The 18,192-nt window shown below is 36.7% G+C and overlaps 1 protein-coding gene across 1 annotated transcript in view; it reads left to right on the top strand.

The window, feature by feature from the left end:
* LOC119795635 (regulating synaptic membrane exocytosis protein 2-like) overlaps positions 1-12,338 on the top strand; it is a gene marked incomplete at its 3' end in the record, with an annotated part of 64,521 nt that extends 52,183 nt beyond the window's left edge. The window contains exons 3-6 of the mRNA XM_038303712.1: positions 790-822; positions 1,697-1,789; positions 10,246-10,456; positions 12,327-12,338. Coding sequence (XP_038159640.1) covers positions 790-822; positions 1,697-1,789; positions 10,246-10,456; positions 12,327-12,338 — 349 coding nt within the window. The remainder of the gene's footprint in view (positions 1-789; positions 823-1,696; positions 1,790-10,245; positions 10,457-12,326) is intronic.
* Positions 12,339-18,192: the final 5,854 nt, after the last annotated feature.

The raw sequence follows: 18,192 nt of genomic DNA, 5'->3' as shown, positions 1-18,192 counted from the left end.
AATGGAATATCCCATTGGGAACCTACTAGCAATAAGTTGCTAACTGATTAGCAAGATGCTTCTGACAAACCGGCCATAATCAAATTTGCTTGTGAACCTTTCACCACAACAACCCCGCCCCATTGATAAACAACCAATCACATTTACTTTATTCACTCGTGTAAAGTCGGGCACCACTCGGGAGAATTCGGAACTGCAACAGTTGGAACAGCCGTTTCCCTATGACTTTAAGACCCAGCATAATGATGGTTTCACATGCTGCTTCCTGTCTGTCAGGAAGTCTGTTATCAGTTATGCCTAGTGTGGATGGCTGTTTGTTTTGTCTGTTGAGTCATAGTATATGTGCATAGGTGGCAAACTTTATGACTTCAGCCTCTTACTCTTAAGATGATGGTCTGAATGATGAGATCCATAAGTGAAGATCTGTGATAGTTGTTTACTTGGATCATGAGAGAAAACACATATATGATCCATCCTATTGTAATAGAAATTATTATTTTTATACAAAGGTTAAAAAGACAGAACGCTTTTCGCATAAGCAGTCATTTTGGTTTCAAATCTGATTTATTTACTTTTATCTTTCCATCTTTAAAGTTACATTACCACATATATTTATATTTGTTTTCCACCCTTTTAGATTTTCTGTTGTTGTTTAAATCTTTATTTGTATGTTGTAAATATTGCATGTATTTTATTGACATTGTTATTGTATTCTCATATTGTTTTCCTCATCTATTTGTTTTCTGTATGCAATGAGGTCCCCATACCCATTTATTTTTTATGTTTTAGGATCAAAGAAGAAACAAAACCTCAACAAGCACAGTAAGTAAACTACATTACCCAAAGTTCATAGGCTTTGACAGTACTTCTCAGCAGTTTGTGCTGTTTGCTTAATGTTGCTTCTTCGTCATCTTCTGGAGGCTAAATGAAAAAAATGGCATTAATGTCATGGTGGGGGAAGCAATGCAGACACATTAACCAAGTCAGCAAATCAGTATTTATTTGAACCTCACACAGTGAGCTTAATTTAGCCAGGCAGGTAAATTCTCTGGACATTAGACAGCTGGCATCCATGACATTAATGGCAACTGCTTTATACGGGCACTTTTTTGTTTCTGTGCCAGGCTTGCACACCTTTCCCTTGTCCCTAGTTTCTACTTGGCTGCCCGTCTTCATCCGGTGTATCGTCTGCACTCTGGCTGGCTTGTGCAGCCGTGTAGTTCGACTTGATGCTCCTGTCCTCCTCTGCTGTTCTATAGCTTCATTTGATCCAATCTCTCTTCAAGAGTGATCATTTGGAAAACCTGACCTCTACTGCCCCTGTAAACCTGAAGAAGTGATACTTCTGTTACCCTTAGCCGAGTCTTTAATTTAGTACTTTTCCCACTGGCTGTAGTGCTTCTATATTTTTCATCATCCTTATCTTAAATTGAACCCTGATAGCCTCACACTTCTATCCTCTTCTGTCTTTTCCCATTGTATTTCTGACACTATCTGGATGTCAGTGGTCCCAAAATTGCCACTCTGCCGGTGTTCTTGCTCCTCACCTCTTTCAGCTCTGGTTTTAGTGAATGCTCCTGTTATTTTTCACTCCTTGAAACTGCCCTGCAATCCAAAATTCCTCTTATGATCAAATTATTTTTCTTCATCAGTGAATGATTACAAATTTTGAGCCACACTTTGCTTATTTGAACAGGTGGTTTCCCTTTAGTGGGATCACTGACCTGGTAAATAATGTTCTTCAGCCTCAGCAAAAGTCCCAAAATGACAAGAAGCCCGAACCAGATCCGTAAGTAATAACTCAGACCCATTATGATCTCTTTTCAACAGAAAGAAAGAAATATGATAACCAAGGAGCTAAAAAGATATGATGCTTTAGTTTGATTGTTTTTAAACAGAAATTGCTTTAAAGTTTAAATGTGTTTGTCAGTATTAGGTTAAACATCAGTATGGAGTAATAATTTGTTACATATTGTTGCAAGCAAATAACATGTTTTTTAAATGGAAAGTTTAAAACGCAAATTTTGTGCATTAAAATGTAGAGAAAAATGCAATCCAGAAATGAAAGTTTGAAAAATGTTTTAGTTAAAAAAATAAAATTAAAAGTTTTGAGAGTAAACTTTGTTTTTTCAGATTTCTTTTCTTTCAAATAATATATATATATATATATATATATATATATATATATATATATAAATTAGTAAATTTTTTATAAAGCTTTTATATTTCCATTTTATCCCCTCAAATTTCAGTTTTTCAAGGAAAAGTCTGGTCAGCGAGGAATAACCAGTGGGTTATATTTGGGCAACACGGACAGTGTACAGTAACTCCTAGAAATATGCTTCCACAGAGGGAAAAAACAGAGAACATAACAACGGCAAAAAGAAAACATACTCCCAATGTAAACATCAAAAAAGCTTCAAGAGCAGAGGGTATCCCTTAGATATCCATTTGTAGAAAGTAAAACCTGTAGTAAATACACAATATTATTCATGGTGGTATATATATATATATTTAGTATGTGTTTGTATCCGTGAACACCTGGAACCATCCTTGCGTCGTATGTATGCATTGGCATTCTGGTGATTAAAGGATTTACGATGTTTCTTCAGAAGGAAAATCAATAGCAGGTGTGGGTGGCTCCAGACTCCCCCTACAGGGTCCAGGAGAGATAAAGAGGTGACGCAAGCCCAAGGTATCCAGAGGCACCCCAGATCACGGCGACACAACTAAGAAATCTGAGAAAACAATGAAGTTACTCTCAACTTTTGCTTGCAACAATAACAGAACAAGATTCTAATTGAACTTTAATGATATCACATTGGAGAAATGAACCACCGCATTTAACTGCCTCTCTGGCTCAGAGACCCAGAGTGGCAGTGAAATCCGAACCCACAACCTCAGGATTCCAAGCTCTATGCACTAACCACATAATATATCAAAATCTAGCTGAATTTACAAAAGTTCTGTTTTTACCATCAAAAATCCACAAAAACAAAGACATTAAATGGATTTACTTTTCCCTAAATTGCAATAAAAAGGGAGATTGCATCACTTACCTATAATCATCAAAAAAATATTCAATAATGTAATATATTGAGGATATCAGCAGTAGCTCACAGTTGAAAGTGCGTGGCAGAGAGCAAACACCAAGCATTAAGTCAAATTAATTGCATGTAGATTTCTGAGGCTGGGCTGTCTTGAGGCACATTTAGAGAAGGCAAAAACATCTTCCGCCTTAAAGGTCCTAAAAGCACAGTGGCTTCATCATTGTTAAATAAAAGAAATTGAGAACCAATAGATGTTTCCTACAGCTGGCTGGCTGTTCACCTGAGGTTATGAGTTTGAGCCCCACTCCCAAAGACTGCCACTCTGTGTCTCTGGGTAAAGCCCATAACCCTACACTGCTCCCTGGGCACCGCACAATGGCAGCCCACTGCTCCCCAAGGGGATGGGTCAAACACAGAGGTAAATTCCTCCAATGTGAGATCAATAAAGTTCAGTTATTATTAGTTTGTAGAGAGGGAGGAACCTTCCTGAAGGACAATCATGTTCACACCAATCAGACTTGTGTGCTAGACTGGCCAGATGTATGGAACTCCTAAATGAAAGACAGAAGTCAGCAAGTCCTGTTTTTCCCAAAAGGCTCCTGAAGGAATCGGACTATGAATGACAAATTCCTCTGGTCTGATGGAACAAAGATTTTAATCTTGGCTTTGAATACCAGCACTCATGTTTGGAGGAAACTACTAGGCCAAAACCGTCCCTGCAATGAGGCATGGTGGTGACAGTATCATGCTGTGGGATGTTTTTTTTTTTTTTTTAGCTGAAGGAACTGGCAGACTAGTCTGGATAGAGGAAAGGATGAATACAGCAATGTACATAAACATCCTGGATGAAAAAACTGATCCAAAGGGCCCTTGAGCTCAGACTGAGGGACAGACCCTAAAATTGATGTCCAAAGAAGTGATTTCAGAATGCATTGATTCCTCATAAATATCCATATTTCAGATTGCTTTTCAGATATTATGGAATGTTGTGGGAGATATTCTCTCGGAACAACCTTCATTTTGAGCTGGAATTTACAGCCTACTAATTAATAATGAGGATGTCCATCCATTTATCACTGTTTTGTTCCATTATTTTTCCAAGCAAAGAACATTTTAAATGTTTTAATGTTTTGAGAATAACTTGCAGTGAGCAGTGTCGGCTTATAAGGCAGGAACCTCTGGTCTTATAGTTCAGTCCGAGCCCGGAGGGTGAGGTTGGTCCTAGCCAGTCGGCTGACAGTACGACGCAGTGGGTGCCACACATAGAGTCCCAGATGCTGATGTATCGTGGTGGAGGACAAGCAGGAGATCAGAACCGAGAAGACGAAGGAAGGCAGGATAATCCAGAGGGCGAAGCCAAACCCGGTATCGAGGCTTAGGAGTCAGAGCCAGGAGGTCAGAGGTCCAAAGAGATGCCGAGGGGGAATCCAGAACGGAGACGGGAAACAGTTCCAGTTTCGGGACACAGAGAGGCAGGGATCCAGCAGGAGTCAGCACACAGAGTAGGCAAACAGAACAAACGGGGATGGGTGGGCTCAGTGGTTAAGGGACAGAACAAGTCAGGATAAGGCAATCAGAGACACTGAATTCTAGAAAATTTCTCACCACTGGTTCGAAATAATCTGTCACTGATGACTGGTCTAAAGGCTGGTTAAATAGAGACTGAAGCAGGTGAATCTGAAGAACGGTAATGAGAACTGGGAGCTAAGCTGGTTATTGAAATGAGTAATCAGACCAGTCATTAGTGCCAAGATAATTTGTTGTTTTTCTTTCTTTTTTGTGTGCAGTTTTTGTTTTGTAAACTTCATTCGTACACATTCTGCTTTCAAAAAATATTTTTTTTCTAATTTTACTTCTAGAAAACTTTAAAAAAGATTTTTGTATTTTTTTTTTTTTTTTTTTAGAATTTATGAATTTCCAATTGCATTATTTTCAAATTGCTCACAGATCACATTGTCTTCACTTCCGGCATGTTGTTTTTTTCCCAAGTCCAATACGAATGCTTGTTTTAGATGAAAACAATGTTGTGTGCTAACAAACATGCAAACCAATAGAAATGCATTGTTACTTCGGAGAGTTCGCCCCCAGAAGTAAAGAGAACTTAATCTGGAAAACTGTTTTAAAAGATTGCTGAACTTGAAACTCACTCTGAGAACAGAAGTTTCTCAAAAAATGGAAATATGAAATTTGTAAAAGAAAAGTGAAAAAAAATAGAAGATCATATAAAAATCTGCAAAACAATTTTTGAAAAATACAAAATAGGAAAAACAAATTTGAAAAAAAAAAATAATAATAAAAAGAAAAAGAAAACAGACCAGGATACTCTCAAAATCTTTTTTTTAATTAAAATATTTTTCCAAGTTTTATTTCTGGAATGCATTTTTTTCAACAAATTTCAATTAACAAAATATATTTTTTTCTAACTTTCATTTACAAAATGTGTTTCTTTTGTGCAACAATAATGGAGCAAAATTTACTCCATATTTGACCATAGTACATGCACTAACTAAAATATGACATCTTCTTAATATAGATCCAAGTCTTAGAAGAATTTAACTATACTGAGATTTATCATGGATTTTTCTCATTGTACAAATTATTTCACATTGACCGATGTTAATTTTAGTAAATATAATGTTATGTGTATGAAAGTGTTTATAACAATGTCATAATAAATGAAATTAAAGACTAAAACTTTAGAAATAGAAACCAAACTTAACCTCAATGATTCATTCAAGATAATGAAGAACAAAAAAAAAACCAAAACAACTAAATATAGCACTGCTCCATTTGCAACATGGTCAGCATAAACTTAAAGTGCATGAACCAGCATAGAAAGTTTAATCTTAAGTGTGACATATTGTCAGTATAAATGGTTTCTCTGTTTATTATAAAAACTGCATAATTTAGTTGCATTATTTTTCTGAGTAAATAATTCATCTAAAATCAGATACTTATAGTTATTAATATTTCTAAATTAAAAAAAAGTGTTAAACATGAAAGAAAAACTTTATTGCATATTTCCAAATAATTGCAAGTATTTGTAATTTTTCCTATTAACTGCTGTAGGAAGGTTATTATTTCAACAAATTGCATCTTTTAGAGTTTGTGTACTTTCACTCTTGGATTCGATAAATAAACGATTATTTCAATTATCGATTAATCACTATTAATCTAGCCATTATATATGACATTTCTCCATCTTCTGCTACTTGTCTGTCAGGTGGTCGAAAGTAGATGGGTGAAAGGTGGGGCTGCCACGGATCACATTTTATTATACATTTTATAAGCCCTTGATTTCCATATCAGAGATGTATTTATTTTAACATTAGATCAGAAATATTTTCACTATTAACATGTTTACAAAAAAGTTATTTAAAATAATAGTTATAATACCTAAAACCCAGCTGGTTTAAAAACATAAAATAGTCACCTCTCTGCTGATAAGTTGAATTTGTCTTATCTCCAAGAGAAAGGCTCAGGTTGCAGTCTGCGTATAGCTGCTGTCTCAGAGGTAAGAGAGCTCCGATACACAAGCATGGAGCTGGATAATGAGCAGTGTATGATTACTAATCAGCAGTCTCCCCGGCATTTGACCATGTTTCACACAATAAGCAACCCCTTTTTGAATGGCTAATGTGTGCAGCTACCTCTATAGCCCACTTCCCATTAGTGCTGTTTTCTTTTTTCTTTATGTTAATAAAAAAAAAATCCATCTTGACTTTCTGCTTGTTTTACTTTTATATATTAAATAATACAGTTAGGTGTGTAAAGACAAAATCTGAAAACTTTAACAATCTTTAGATGAGGTTGCTTTTTTACCTTGTTAGGAAAGTATTTAGCTTGTTCCTCCAAGAGCTTTTTCTTAATTATTCTATTAGTAGGGATGTGGGGGATTTTTCAGTTTACAGACTAAAGAGGGGATGTTATCAGTACTGTGGTGAAAAAAAAGGATTAGGTAAAAATAAAACAGTTATTAAGCTTTTTTCCCCCCCTGATCATCAGAAATAGTGAATTTTGTATCGAATTATTTTTTCATTTTTTTATCTGTCCTTCTGTCAGTAAATGCAATTTAAATAAATCTCTTAAACAAAGCTCAACACTAGTCTAATCACTGCTTGGTAAATACACAAAGGCTGACATAATTAGCTCTTTAATCCTTTTGTGGAATGAACACGGAGCATGTCACTGGCACTTTATCTAATGTTCTGATGGGACAGAGATTCAGACAGAGCAGTACTCACACATGCACACACCTGCTGTGTCTTTCAGTGTGTGTGTGACTGTTCTTTTTTTAGGCTTCAAAACGCTGGAGGAAGCATGTTTATCTCAAAAGCAAACCTGTATGTGGTAAAAGGATCGCACTGCTCAATAATTTACAAGAGCTAATGAATGTTGCAGGGGATATGTGGGGCGAAACCACTTCTAATCGCCATATTATGAAGTCAGCCCAGTGTTTAGTTTCCAAGGAGACGCTCAATTGACATGTGTCATGTAAAATGCATGCAAGGAGACATTTTTTTTGTGGTTGGAGGTTAAGTTTTTCTTTCTATAGGATCAGAAAAAGCATTACAATATACAGAGATACATGGAAAGGCTGCATCGATTCCCTTATAGTGGAATATAAAGTTTTCTGCTTGTAATAACCAGCGATTACATGCAGATAATGGAGGGAAAAAAAATGAATACATTCTTTTTAACTCAGTAATTATGACACACCTCAAGGGCTTGCTTGCCTGATAATAACACTGTCTTAATATAAACAGACTGGTGTAAATTATTCATTGAATACAGGGAAAATAGAACTAACAAAACTGATACCTAAACAGCTGAGATTGAAGAGATGTGGTGTCAGAAGAGCAGCTCATCTTTTAGGTGTCGGATATAATGACATGAACTTTTCCTCACCAAATTCCACTCATACACGGATTTGGATTATTTTGTCCGCTTGTAGCTAAAGCATGGGGTTTGTGCAGAATAAGCATTTTCTTTTTTTTCATTGAACTGATGAACTGAGACAGTTTTATACCATAATCAGAGCTTCAAATGAATAAATAAGCAAGACATTTTTAGCAGAAAACATCCACCTAAAGATGGGTATTGTATTACGGCTGTCAGTCCCGATGAAGATGTGAAATTTGGATAAACTAGCCCCTCATCTGCTGCAAGAAATACTCAACAAAATAGGGGAGTAAAACTCACAGGAGTCTGTGATAGTGCAGGAAACTAAAATCTGTGCTCATATGGGTGATCGCAGACCTGCACAATAGACGCTCAAGGTTTCAGAAGGCAAAGCTTTGTACCGATATATTATTTTTTAGGAATATTCAGGTTGTTGTAGAAGAAGATTGTAATTAGGCTAAGATGTTCATAATATACCAAGCAAGGTAGAATACCTGAATCCATCTGTTACTAGAAATAAATTAGGGGTGTCCTGACACAACTTTTTCATTTCTGATGCGATACTGATACTTTGAGTATCGATGGATGCCAATCAGAGCATGTGAGTGGAGCTGAGCGTGGAGCGAGCGCCAGATCGGAGCGGAAGAAATAAGGTGGAGTGCAGAGCGCTTTTCACTTCAAAGGCTGGAGAGAGGATTTCGCTCCGCTCCAGCACTCACTCTGATATGAGGCGTTACGTTCACAGCTGGGAAAACAGTGCCATAATTTAACAACCATTTAAATAAAACAATACACATGTTTAGGTCACATCATTAAATTAAACGCTGTGTGTCCCAGGGCGCTGGCATGGAGGGCGCTGGCACTTACATGGAGGAAAAATGTCAGAAAATGCCTTCTCCTGAAAATTTCAGTGAGCGTGGAGCGATTTCGCCGGAGCGGCAGAAAAATCAAGGTGAGCGCTCGTGAGACCATCCTGATCTCGCGAGCTTTCAAGATTTCACTCGCTAATCAGTCTGGAGACTCTCCGTTAAAGAAAATTTGGAGCCGTTCACCAAACGAACGTCCAATCAGCATTGGCTTTGAGGCGGGTTGAGGTGTGACGCAACGAGAAGCACGACAGTTCAGTCTAAAGAACATTGCGGCTTCAGCCGATGAAACTAGCCTTAGCGTGGCCATCAAGCAAGTTTTATCGGAATTACAAAGTATTTCTTCACTGAAAGAAGAGCAAAACACTGCTCTGGAGGCTTTTCTCAGAGAAAAAGATGTTTTTGCTCTTCTCCCGACTGGTTTCGGCAAGAGTAGCCTGGCTTGTGGTTGTGTTTTCGTCGTCGTTCTGTTAGTACGTCATATGCTTCGTTGATCTGATTGGTTTATTTGGCCCGTCTATCACCAACATAGGCCAATCAGCAAACCAGTATTTTCGCCCCTAACCAAAATTACTTCAATGGAAGGTTTCCAGATGGATATGCAGAGCAAATTGCGCGGCGCTCCGCTCCGTTCACATGCTCTAATCCCAATAATGACTTGATATAATATCAGCATGACTCATACAAGCTTTTATTGCTGATTTTATAGTGTCAGATTATAGATTATCCTGATCAAGGGATATTTGTCAAATAGAGAACAATGCTTAACAACATTGGCTATGAGATCAAAATTCTTATTCACCAAAGAGTTATATAAACTTTGCACAAAAGAGGATAGAAGCAAAAGTTTTCTATGAGCTTTCTAATATCTGAGATTTTAGACACAGGTTGATGTATTCCAATATTCATTTTTTGACTGATATTGGGCCGATTTCCGATATCGGATCGAGACACCCTTAAAAGGAATAGCATTTTAGAAAATGAAACCCTGAGAAAAATGACCTTAAAGTAACCTAAGGTGTTTATTCTAAAACTACTCTACTGGTCAGTTACCAAAAGGTTAACAGATGCAACGTGAAGACAGTTTTTATTGTTAAATTTGCAGTAACTCTACCCTTTATTGCATTTGTCTGCTTTTTGAGGTATTTACAGGAAGAAGTAGATATTATACTTTTTGTAAAGTTTTCCTTCTCCTTTTATGAGTCTAAGAGATGTTTTGTATTTTCTGTTAAAAGCAGTAAGTATTTCTTTCTTCACAAAATAAATGTTCAGTTGAATGATCGAAATTATCCTTGAATATGACCTTTTTTTGTTGTTTTTTCCCCCGATGATTATATGCAAACAATCAAAAAAAAAAAAGCTTTCCTTCAGGTCATCACTTTCATCATCTGATTTTCTAACCTTTGCTTTTTTTCATTCACTGACAGGAAGTTACACCAGCAGTTTGAATCGTATAAGGACCAGGTTAAGAAGATGGGGGAAGAGACTAAACCGGTTCAGGAGCAGAAGAGCGAAGCCCCAACCTGTGGAATATGCCACAAAACAAAATTTGCTGACGGCTGTGGTCACATCTGTTCATATTGCCAAACGAAATTCTGTGCTAGGTGCGGAGGACGAGTGTCTCTGCGGTCAAACAAGGTAACGCTTCATGCCTGTTACTCAGCAGTGATGACACCTCTCAGCTACACCTCGACCACTGACACACCATAACAAACTTTCAGCTGCTGTTAGATGTGCCTACTTTACTCTAGTTTATAAAACTTCAAAGTAAGACGTCAGTTTCTCAATTTCTATAGGACCAGCTAATGTATTTATTCTGCTTCTGTTGTCCAGATTTTGTCATTTCTGATGAGGAGAGACGTTTTCTCACTGGAAAAAAATCTAAATAAGTAATTTTTTCTTAAAATAAGTGCATTTGTTCTTGGATTTAGGAGGTAAAGGAGACATTTTGCCAATGGAACAAGACAATTTACACTTAAAATAACAAAAACACGATTGTATTGTCTTGTTTCAAGTGCATGTTATCTAATTTTCTAATTTTAACAGTAAATAACAGTATACTCATTCCACTGGCAAACTACCTCATTTACCTACTAAAATTAAGGGTAAATACACTTAATTAAAGACATTTTTACTTATTTCTAGATCATTTTTTCAGTGCTACTTCTTAACACCTTAAAGGAGTGTTTTCATATTTTGTCATGTTACAACCTCATGCTTTATGTTTTATTGGGATTCTATGCTAAAGACCAACATAAAGTAATACTTATTATAACAAAACAATAAATAAAAACATGGGTTTAGTTTTTTGTTTCCCCTTACAAATAAAACCCTGATAGTTGTATGCATTGATCTAATTATAACATATTTTGCATTTGGCTTTCAAGACTTTTTATCAAGGCTTTAAGTGTTAAGTTTCTACCCTCCTGGACCTTTACAGGCACCTTTTTCCACAAGTTTTTGTCCATCCTCCATGGAATTTGGGGAAAAGATCACTTCTTAAAGCATCTTCCACATTTTCTAAAAGCTAGTTTGTGAAGTGAATGACTACCAGTTATCCTGTCCGCAGATTCTCCCCGTCCTCCCCGGCAGATTCTCCCTCTCAGCTGCTTCATTGATTATCGCTCTTCTCGTCCACCTGTCTTTGTTGCCAAGTAGCCATGTGTCATAGGTGCTCCATGAGGCATTCAAAGCTTTGGGTGCTGTCTTATAAAAGACTCTGCTTTGAGCCTCCAAATATTAAATGTATTCCCATTTATTGACTTACATTCACAAATTCAGACTTCTTTGTGTAGATTAGTATTAATCACAGTTATCTACCATATCCAACTGTGTGTTTTGAATTATGTTTCAGGTTATCAAAGTAAAGTAGCATAATACAAATACATACCACACTTTTCAGATTTGGATTTGTAAGAACTGTAAAAAAAAAATAAATATATATATATATATATATATATATATATATATATATATATATATATATATATTATCCTTTCCTTTTATAACAGTAATATGTACTTTAAAAAATTAACATAAAATCCAGAAAAAACAAACAAACAAAAAAAGAAAGAATCAGAGTTTTTTGCAGTTGTAATAAGACAAAATGTGAACATTTTTAAAGAATAAGAAGGGTTTTGCAGGGTACTGCATAACTTGTATTTATGCTATTTCACCACTGGAGGGAACTCCCTCTCCATAGCTGCTCTTATGAACAGACATACTTTCATATTTTCTTGTCACACAGTGTCCAGCTGACCAATTCCAAATGCTTTCTCCATACTAACCCAGATATATTGGTGTTCTACTAAAAAATTACTGAAGTATGTTTTATTTAATTCCATACAACCCTTTTCTTTCAGAATAAGTGACAGTGCTCCCAGGATCTGGTGACACTCACTATATTTTGTCTCCCTGTCTTTCCTGCCCTCCCCAAACCCCTCTTTTCCCCGGCTGTATCCCTGTTCTCTCTCTCTGCTGCATTCCTGCTCTCATGGAATTGCAACAGGAGGACAAAGTGGTTAGCGAATATTTTTCTGTGAAAACACACATTGTGATTTGCTGTGGTTTGACAAAATACACATTCAGCAGCCGTTGTTGATATTAATCAAACAAAAATGCTCATCTGTGAGTCTCTTTCTGTGTATCTTCTGATGCGTATTAAATAAAGACTATCTCCTCAGAACCTGGAAAGGTTTTGACAAGTATGAGACATAACAGAGATCTAAAGAAACACAACCAGTGCTGAAGACAAACAGTAGCTGCATCTCAATTATATTGTGGCTCCTTAAGTTGATTCACTGATGCATGAAGTGACTTGTGATACAGAAAGACTTAACTAATTTCATTAAATTACTTACTTAAAACCTTATAACAATTAAATCTTTTAATTTATTCTCTTATTTAATGCTTTTTTGTTTGATTTTTTAGCATAAATGACCCCTGATTGCTGTTTGTAGAGACGTTTAAATACTGTTCTTTGTTTACTTGATGATCATAAATGTCAAACACGAAAAAAAATAAAAAATATTTGTGGACTTAATATTTACAAGTAATTCAGTACCTTTGGTTTAGGGCTAACCCTGATCTCAACATTGGTGGATAAGAATGCTAAACCTGAGGTCAGTGGATTTAATAAGACTTCATTGAATTCCTGTTGGGACCAGCTGCTATTTCTGGATTGGTTTCTGCGTTGTTCTGGCATGGATTTTTAAAAATGGCGGCACCCTGCCCCTGCAGTATGATACTGAATTTCTACAGCTGTCATAGGTTCTGCTTGATTAATCTGCAATATGATTGAAAAAATGGACATTATTAATATGTGTACTCCTAACGTTTTGACCAGTATCACATAAAAGGGAGGCTTAGGTAACAAGGGTCTACCTTGAGGTATCATTTTAATACAAATCTCATAATTGCTCTTAAATTTAACAACTTAAACATTATTGGCTGTCATATTTGACTTTGAATACTGTTTTATGTTTTTAAGCAGTGAATATGATACATTTTGTTAAAATACTGTGCAGCCTTGTAACCCTGCATGCGCTGTGGATTGATGCACATACAATTAGGGTTCAGTGAAACATTAGAGCAGCTGAAAGACAGAGACAGAACCCTGTCCAGCTACTCCCCTTAATGCCAGGACCCCAGTTGTATGGGTGCCCATCATTCACTGGATTATAATAGCCGGGAGATCAGTTACTATTCTGTGCATGTGGTGTTTAGTAATAACAGTGGCAGCAGGCTGACGATGGACATGGTGGGCTATACCAGATAGGTCAGGAAAGAAGCCTGAGCTGTTTTAGCTCTACCTCCTGTCACATTGATTACTTCTCTGTGCAGACTTTTTTCCCTCTGATTCTAATGAAGCCAGAATGGAAATTAAGTATTGTTGTATTTCGGGACAAAACAATTAATTAAATGAACTATGATTAATTGATTATTAAAATAATAAGCAACTAATTTGGTTATTAATTGATTCATTTCCTGGAGTAATGGCACATAGACTCTACAAGTTCCTATTTGCTAAAAGAATAACCTACTTGAGGCAGTAATTAAAACAGAACTCTATAAATAAAACTACAACCATTTTTTAAACATAAACTACATATAACCTTTTAATGAAGGATTAAATTGAATCTTTTTACTATAAAGAAAAATATTTACTTACATATGTAGGTATATTTTAGGCAAATTATTTAATACACACAATAGAGATTTATTTTCTTCAAATATTTGTTTATTTAGATACGTTAATATACAAAAAGAACCCTTTTAAATTAATCTTTTTATCAAAGGTCTTTTCATTAACCAAAACATCACGGTACTGTACAGTGCAAAGGCTCTAAATCAGATGCTCATTAAGACAGGAACAAAGCCGTCCTTTAATCACCTAAAGAACATCTCCTGGATTAAAGGAGAAATGTCTCAGCAGGACTTAGAAAAATAATTCATGCAGTGTTCATCTTTAGTATAATAGATCATTGCTGCGGTGTCTTTATAGGTCGCCCTAAAAAGTGGATCAAACCTCTGCAGCTGACGCAGAACGCTGCAGCTTTCGTCCTCACTGGAACTAAGAATGTGGAGAACATCAGTCCAGTTCTAAAGTCCTGGATCCTTGTTTCTCACAAAACAGACAGTAAAATACCTATTTAATACTTTTAGTCTTTCAATCAGTCAATGGCTTACACTGTATGATTTTTTCCCCTTTTTGGGCTGATTCTCCAGTTGTGCGAGAATTTTTTGATCGGGCCGACTTTCAACCTCATTGTGCGTCGTGTAGTATGCACTGGGTAACGAGGGGCGATCAGCCTCTCACAACCACCTCCCGATCAGGAATTGTGAGGTTGGGAGAAAATCAAACATGTTCTAAATTCAGTTGGCCATCATGGGCAAATCGCTCAGTACACATTTACAAACAAGGATTCTTCTTCTTCTTCTTCCTGTCAGATGTAAACACAGAAGCATGGCGGTAATGCGAGTGAAATGGAGTTCTTTCTGTAAAATTGACAGACAGTAGTAGCCACGTTTGCTGAGCCATGTCTTTGTCCAAACACGTTGTCGCCTTTTTTTTTTAGGGTTTTCAGCACAAAATTGCACAATTTGCCAAGGCAGCGTGTTTCACTCTAGTGAGCTTCATATACCTCTTCTACTGGTTTGGCTTCCGGATAGATGAGTCCGAGTAGCTCCATCTCACTGCGGATCAGTGGTTTTCAGATGTACAGTGTGAGCAGGTAGATCGCATCAGAGCGTCGGGCTGCACAGTCTGAGAACATACATAATGAGCTGTAAACTTTTAAACCCTGCGGTTTCCTAATACAGAGTGAGCTGTAGCTGCATGCAACGATTGATAAAAATCGTACAGTGTATGCCCGGCAGTAGTTCTAAAATATATATTCAGACTTTCTGTCAGTGTATCAACTGCCCAGACCTCTCTGGTCTTCTGGATAGAATCTACTCCGCAGAACCAGACCCCAAGAAGAAGAGCAGTTTACACTTCTATTGCTTCACTAATCTAGAATGAACTCCCAGAAAACTGTAGAAGTTCTGAAACCCTAAGTTTCTTTGAGATTCAAAACGTATTTGTTGAGTTGCCTTTAACTGTGCTATAGATCGTTATTAGATGGGGCGACTATGGCGTCAGATGCATGAGTTTTCCCTGTTGTTGGTTCAAGCTCCCGCTCTTGCTTTCAATGTCATTGTGCCCTTGGGCAAGACACTTCACCCGCATTGTCTACTGATGGTTAACAGAGGGCTCATGGATTCTGTGTACGGCAGCCTTGCTTCTGTCAGTGAGCCCCAGGGCAGCTTCGGCTACAAAGGGAAGTCCTTATAGCTGTGACTGGTGACCCTGAGACCATTTCAGTTTAATTCAGTTTATTTATAAAGCGCCAGGGCAGCTGTGGCTGTTGTAGCTTGCCACCATGACTGTGTGTGTGAATTGGTGAATGACTGAATTTGATGTAAAGCGTTTTGGTCATGTCTCCTGACTTGAATACAGTAAGTGCTATATAAGTAAAGGCCATTTTACCACTATTAGTTACGTTTTTAGTCAAAGTTTCCCTTCATTTTTTCAATCATTTGATCTTTTACCTTATAATGATACCATACTAATCATACATTTTTATTTTATTTTATTTGATTATTTGTGTTGCCTGTAGGCCACTGTACCCTACTTTTTCCCCCATGTACAGCGCTTTTGCCTTGCCTTAAGAAAAGCACAGATAACAAATGCAACTTACAAGTTCATGGCTGCGGCAAACAGATAAATAAATCTAAAGGGAGTTTGGTAACAACTGTTAGTTGTTAGTATTCAGCTAGGAAGGAGTGTGACTCCTGATTGCAGACATATAGATGACAGGGTCAGCTTCAGGCACAAGTATCCAGATAAATGGACAAAGCGAGAAAAAAAGAAAACAGGAGAAAAACCAAACATTTTTGATTTATTTAATGTGAACTTAACATTTTTCATACAGACAAAAATACAATGCAGATGTAGGATAGCCTCGTAATATGACTCACCAATACCATTAATACAGGAGTGCTGCTGCTATGTGAACTGTGTGTTCTATTGTGTGACCATGTTTGTTTCTTCTGATGGACTGATGCGCCGTTTACCAACAAAAGGAACACATTTTTCTGTGTCCAGCAATCTTATCTAAAAGCTTGTGTGTCAGTGAAATAGGTGGTGGTGGTGAAATCCTTTCTTTTTCCATTCGTCTACTCTTTCCCTCTCTCACAGATGGTGACAGCAGTGGCGAGAGAGATCTTGTTCTGTGAAACGCTATTGAATATTCACAAGTCTTTGTGTTGCAGGCAGCTAGCCGAGCTATGCATGGCACGCTGGCATGTGATATAGTGTTAAGGAACTAAGAGTGGAATTGGTGGTAAGGAATTTTAATTTGACAAGATGAGGATTAGGGTCTGTGCATTTAATTTAACTGAAATAAAATCAAGATAAATTCTGAATTGCAGACTTGTGACTCAAGTAAACTAATGTATGCACAGATTTAGTTGTATCTGAATATTGCAGTTGAGGTAGATCATAAACTGCCTCTCAAGAGTATTCATAGAGTTATTTTATTTTATGATAAAAATACAATAAAGGAACATATTCAAGGTTTTTTAACCTCCTTTATACCTTCCAAGATTTCAAGTTTTTAAAATGTAGCCTCTCTTTAAAAATATGCAAAATACTCTATAGAAATAAACACTCAAGAGAAACAAATCGTGCAGACAGCCTTTTAAACACTATTTGAAATTTAGTCTTGCCTGAAATGTTAAGCATCTTATATTTAAAGAGACTAGTGATTCCAACGCATACAGATTAACACTTTATGAAGTTTTTTCACATGGAAGGGGAAACAGAAAGGGTCATACAACTGTACCATATTATTGATAATTCATAATATTGTGAATTCTAATATAACAAACACATTTATTATTAAGTCTCTCCAAAAATAAACTAGGTTGAAGAAGTAGGTGAGACTGCTAACCTTGAACAATTTCATATATTGCCAAATCCCAATATGTCCTCTGAAGCCCCTATTTCCAGAGACAATTCAATCAGATCATCCAGTCAGATTGGTTAAAAGTTTCCATAAAAGAAAATGTTTTTTTGAAGGAAAGTCAGCTAATTGCTTTAAGTCATTAACGTTGCAGGATACAGTACCTTCCTCCTGGGTGAGTATGTGCCGACCTTAGACATCTGCTTGCACTGAGTCATTGACTCGTCAGCAATCCTTCACTCCTGAGGGAATGCAAGCAACAGTGGAGAGAAAAATCTTCCCTTTTAACAGGAAGAAACATAGAGCAGAACCAGCCTAAGTGTGAGTGGCCTTCTGCGCAGGCCACCTGGGGGTTCAAGAAAACAAGACATAAAAGAGAAACATAGAAGCACTGATTAAAAAATTATTTCTATGTCAGAAAATGTAAACTAGCTTCACAGGTAAATCTGGGGAAGAAAGAATTAAGCAAATACGCTCTGAGACAGTTTTCATGTCAAAAACCGTAAAAGCTGAGCCCTTCGTTATGTCTAGGAGAGAAACAGGAGTAAACACTTAAAAACAGACCTAAATCTGTTATCTATAATCAAAGTAGATGTTAACCTAAGAAATACTTCAACTTGAGACAATAAAGATAAAGTGAAAATCATAAAAAGTGGTCTCTATGTCCTCCAGCAACCTAAACCTATAGTAGCATAACTAAGAAGTCTTCTGCTGATTTGGTGTTGATGTATTGGTTTGAAAATAACTGAAGCCAATTTGGAAATATGATTGGAAAAGTAAGTTATAAGTAATATATGAATCTGTGATTGATGGGCAGTGATGGATGGTTTGAAAAATTACAAGATAGAAAATGGTTCCTGGATTCTG

Source organism: Cyprinodon tularosa, unplaced genomic scaffold (assembly GCF_016077235.1).
Source record: "Cyprinodon tularosa strain WSP-4 unplaced genomic scaffold, ASM1607723v1 ctg519, whole genome shotgun sequence".
NCBI classification, from domain to species: Eukaryota; Metazoa; Chordata; class Actinopteri; order Cyprinodontiformes; family Cyprinodontidae; genus Cyprinodon; species Cyprinodon tularosa.
Note: the sequence above shows the minus strand (reverse complement) of the source record. Positions and strands in the feature narration are given on the sequence as shown.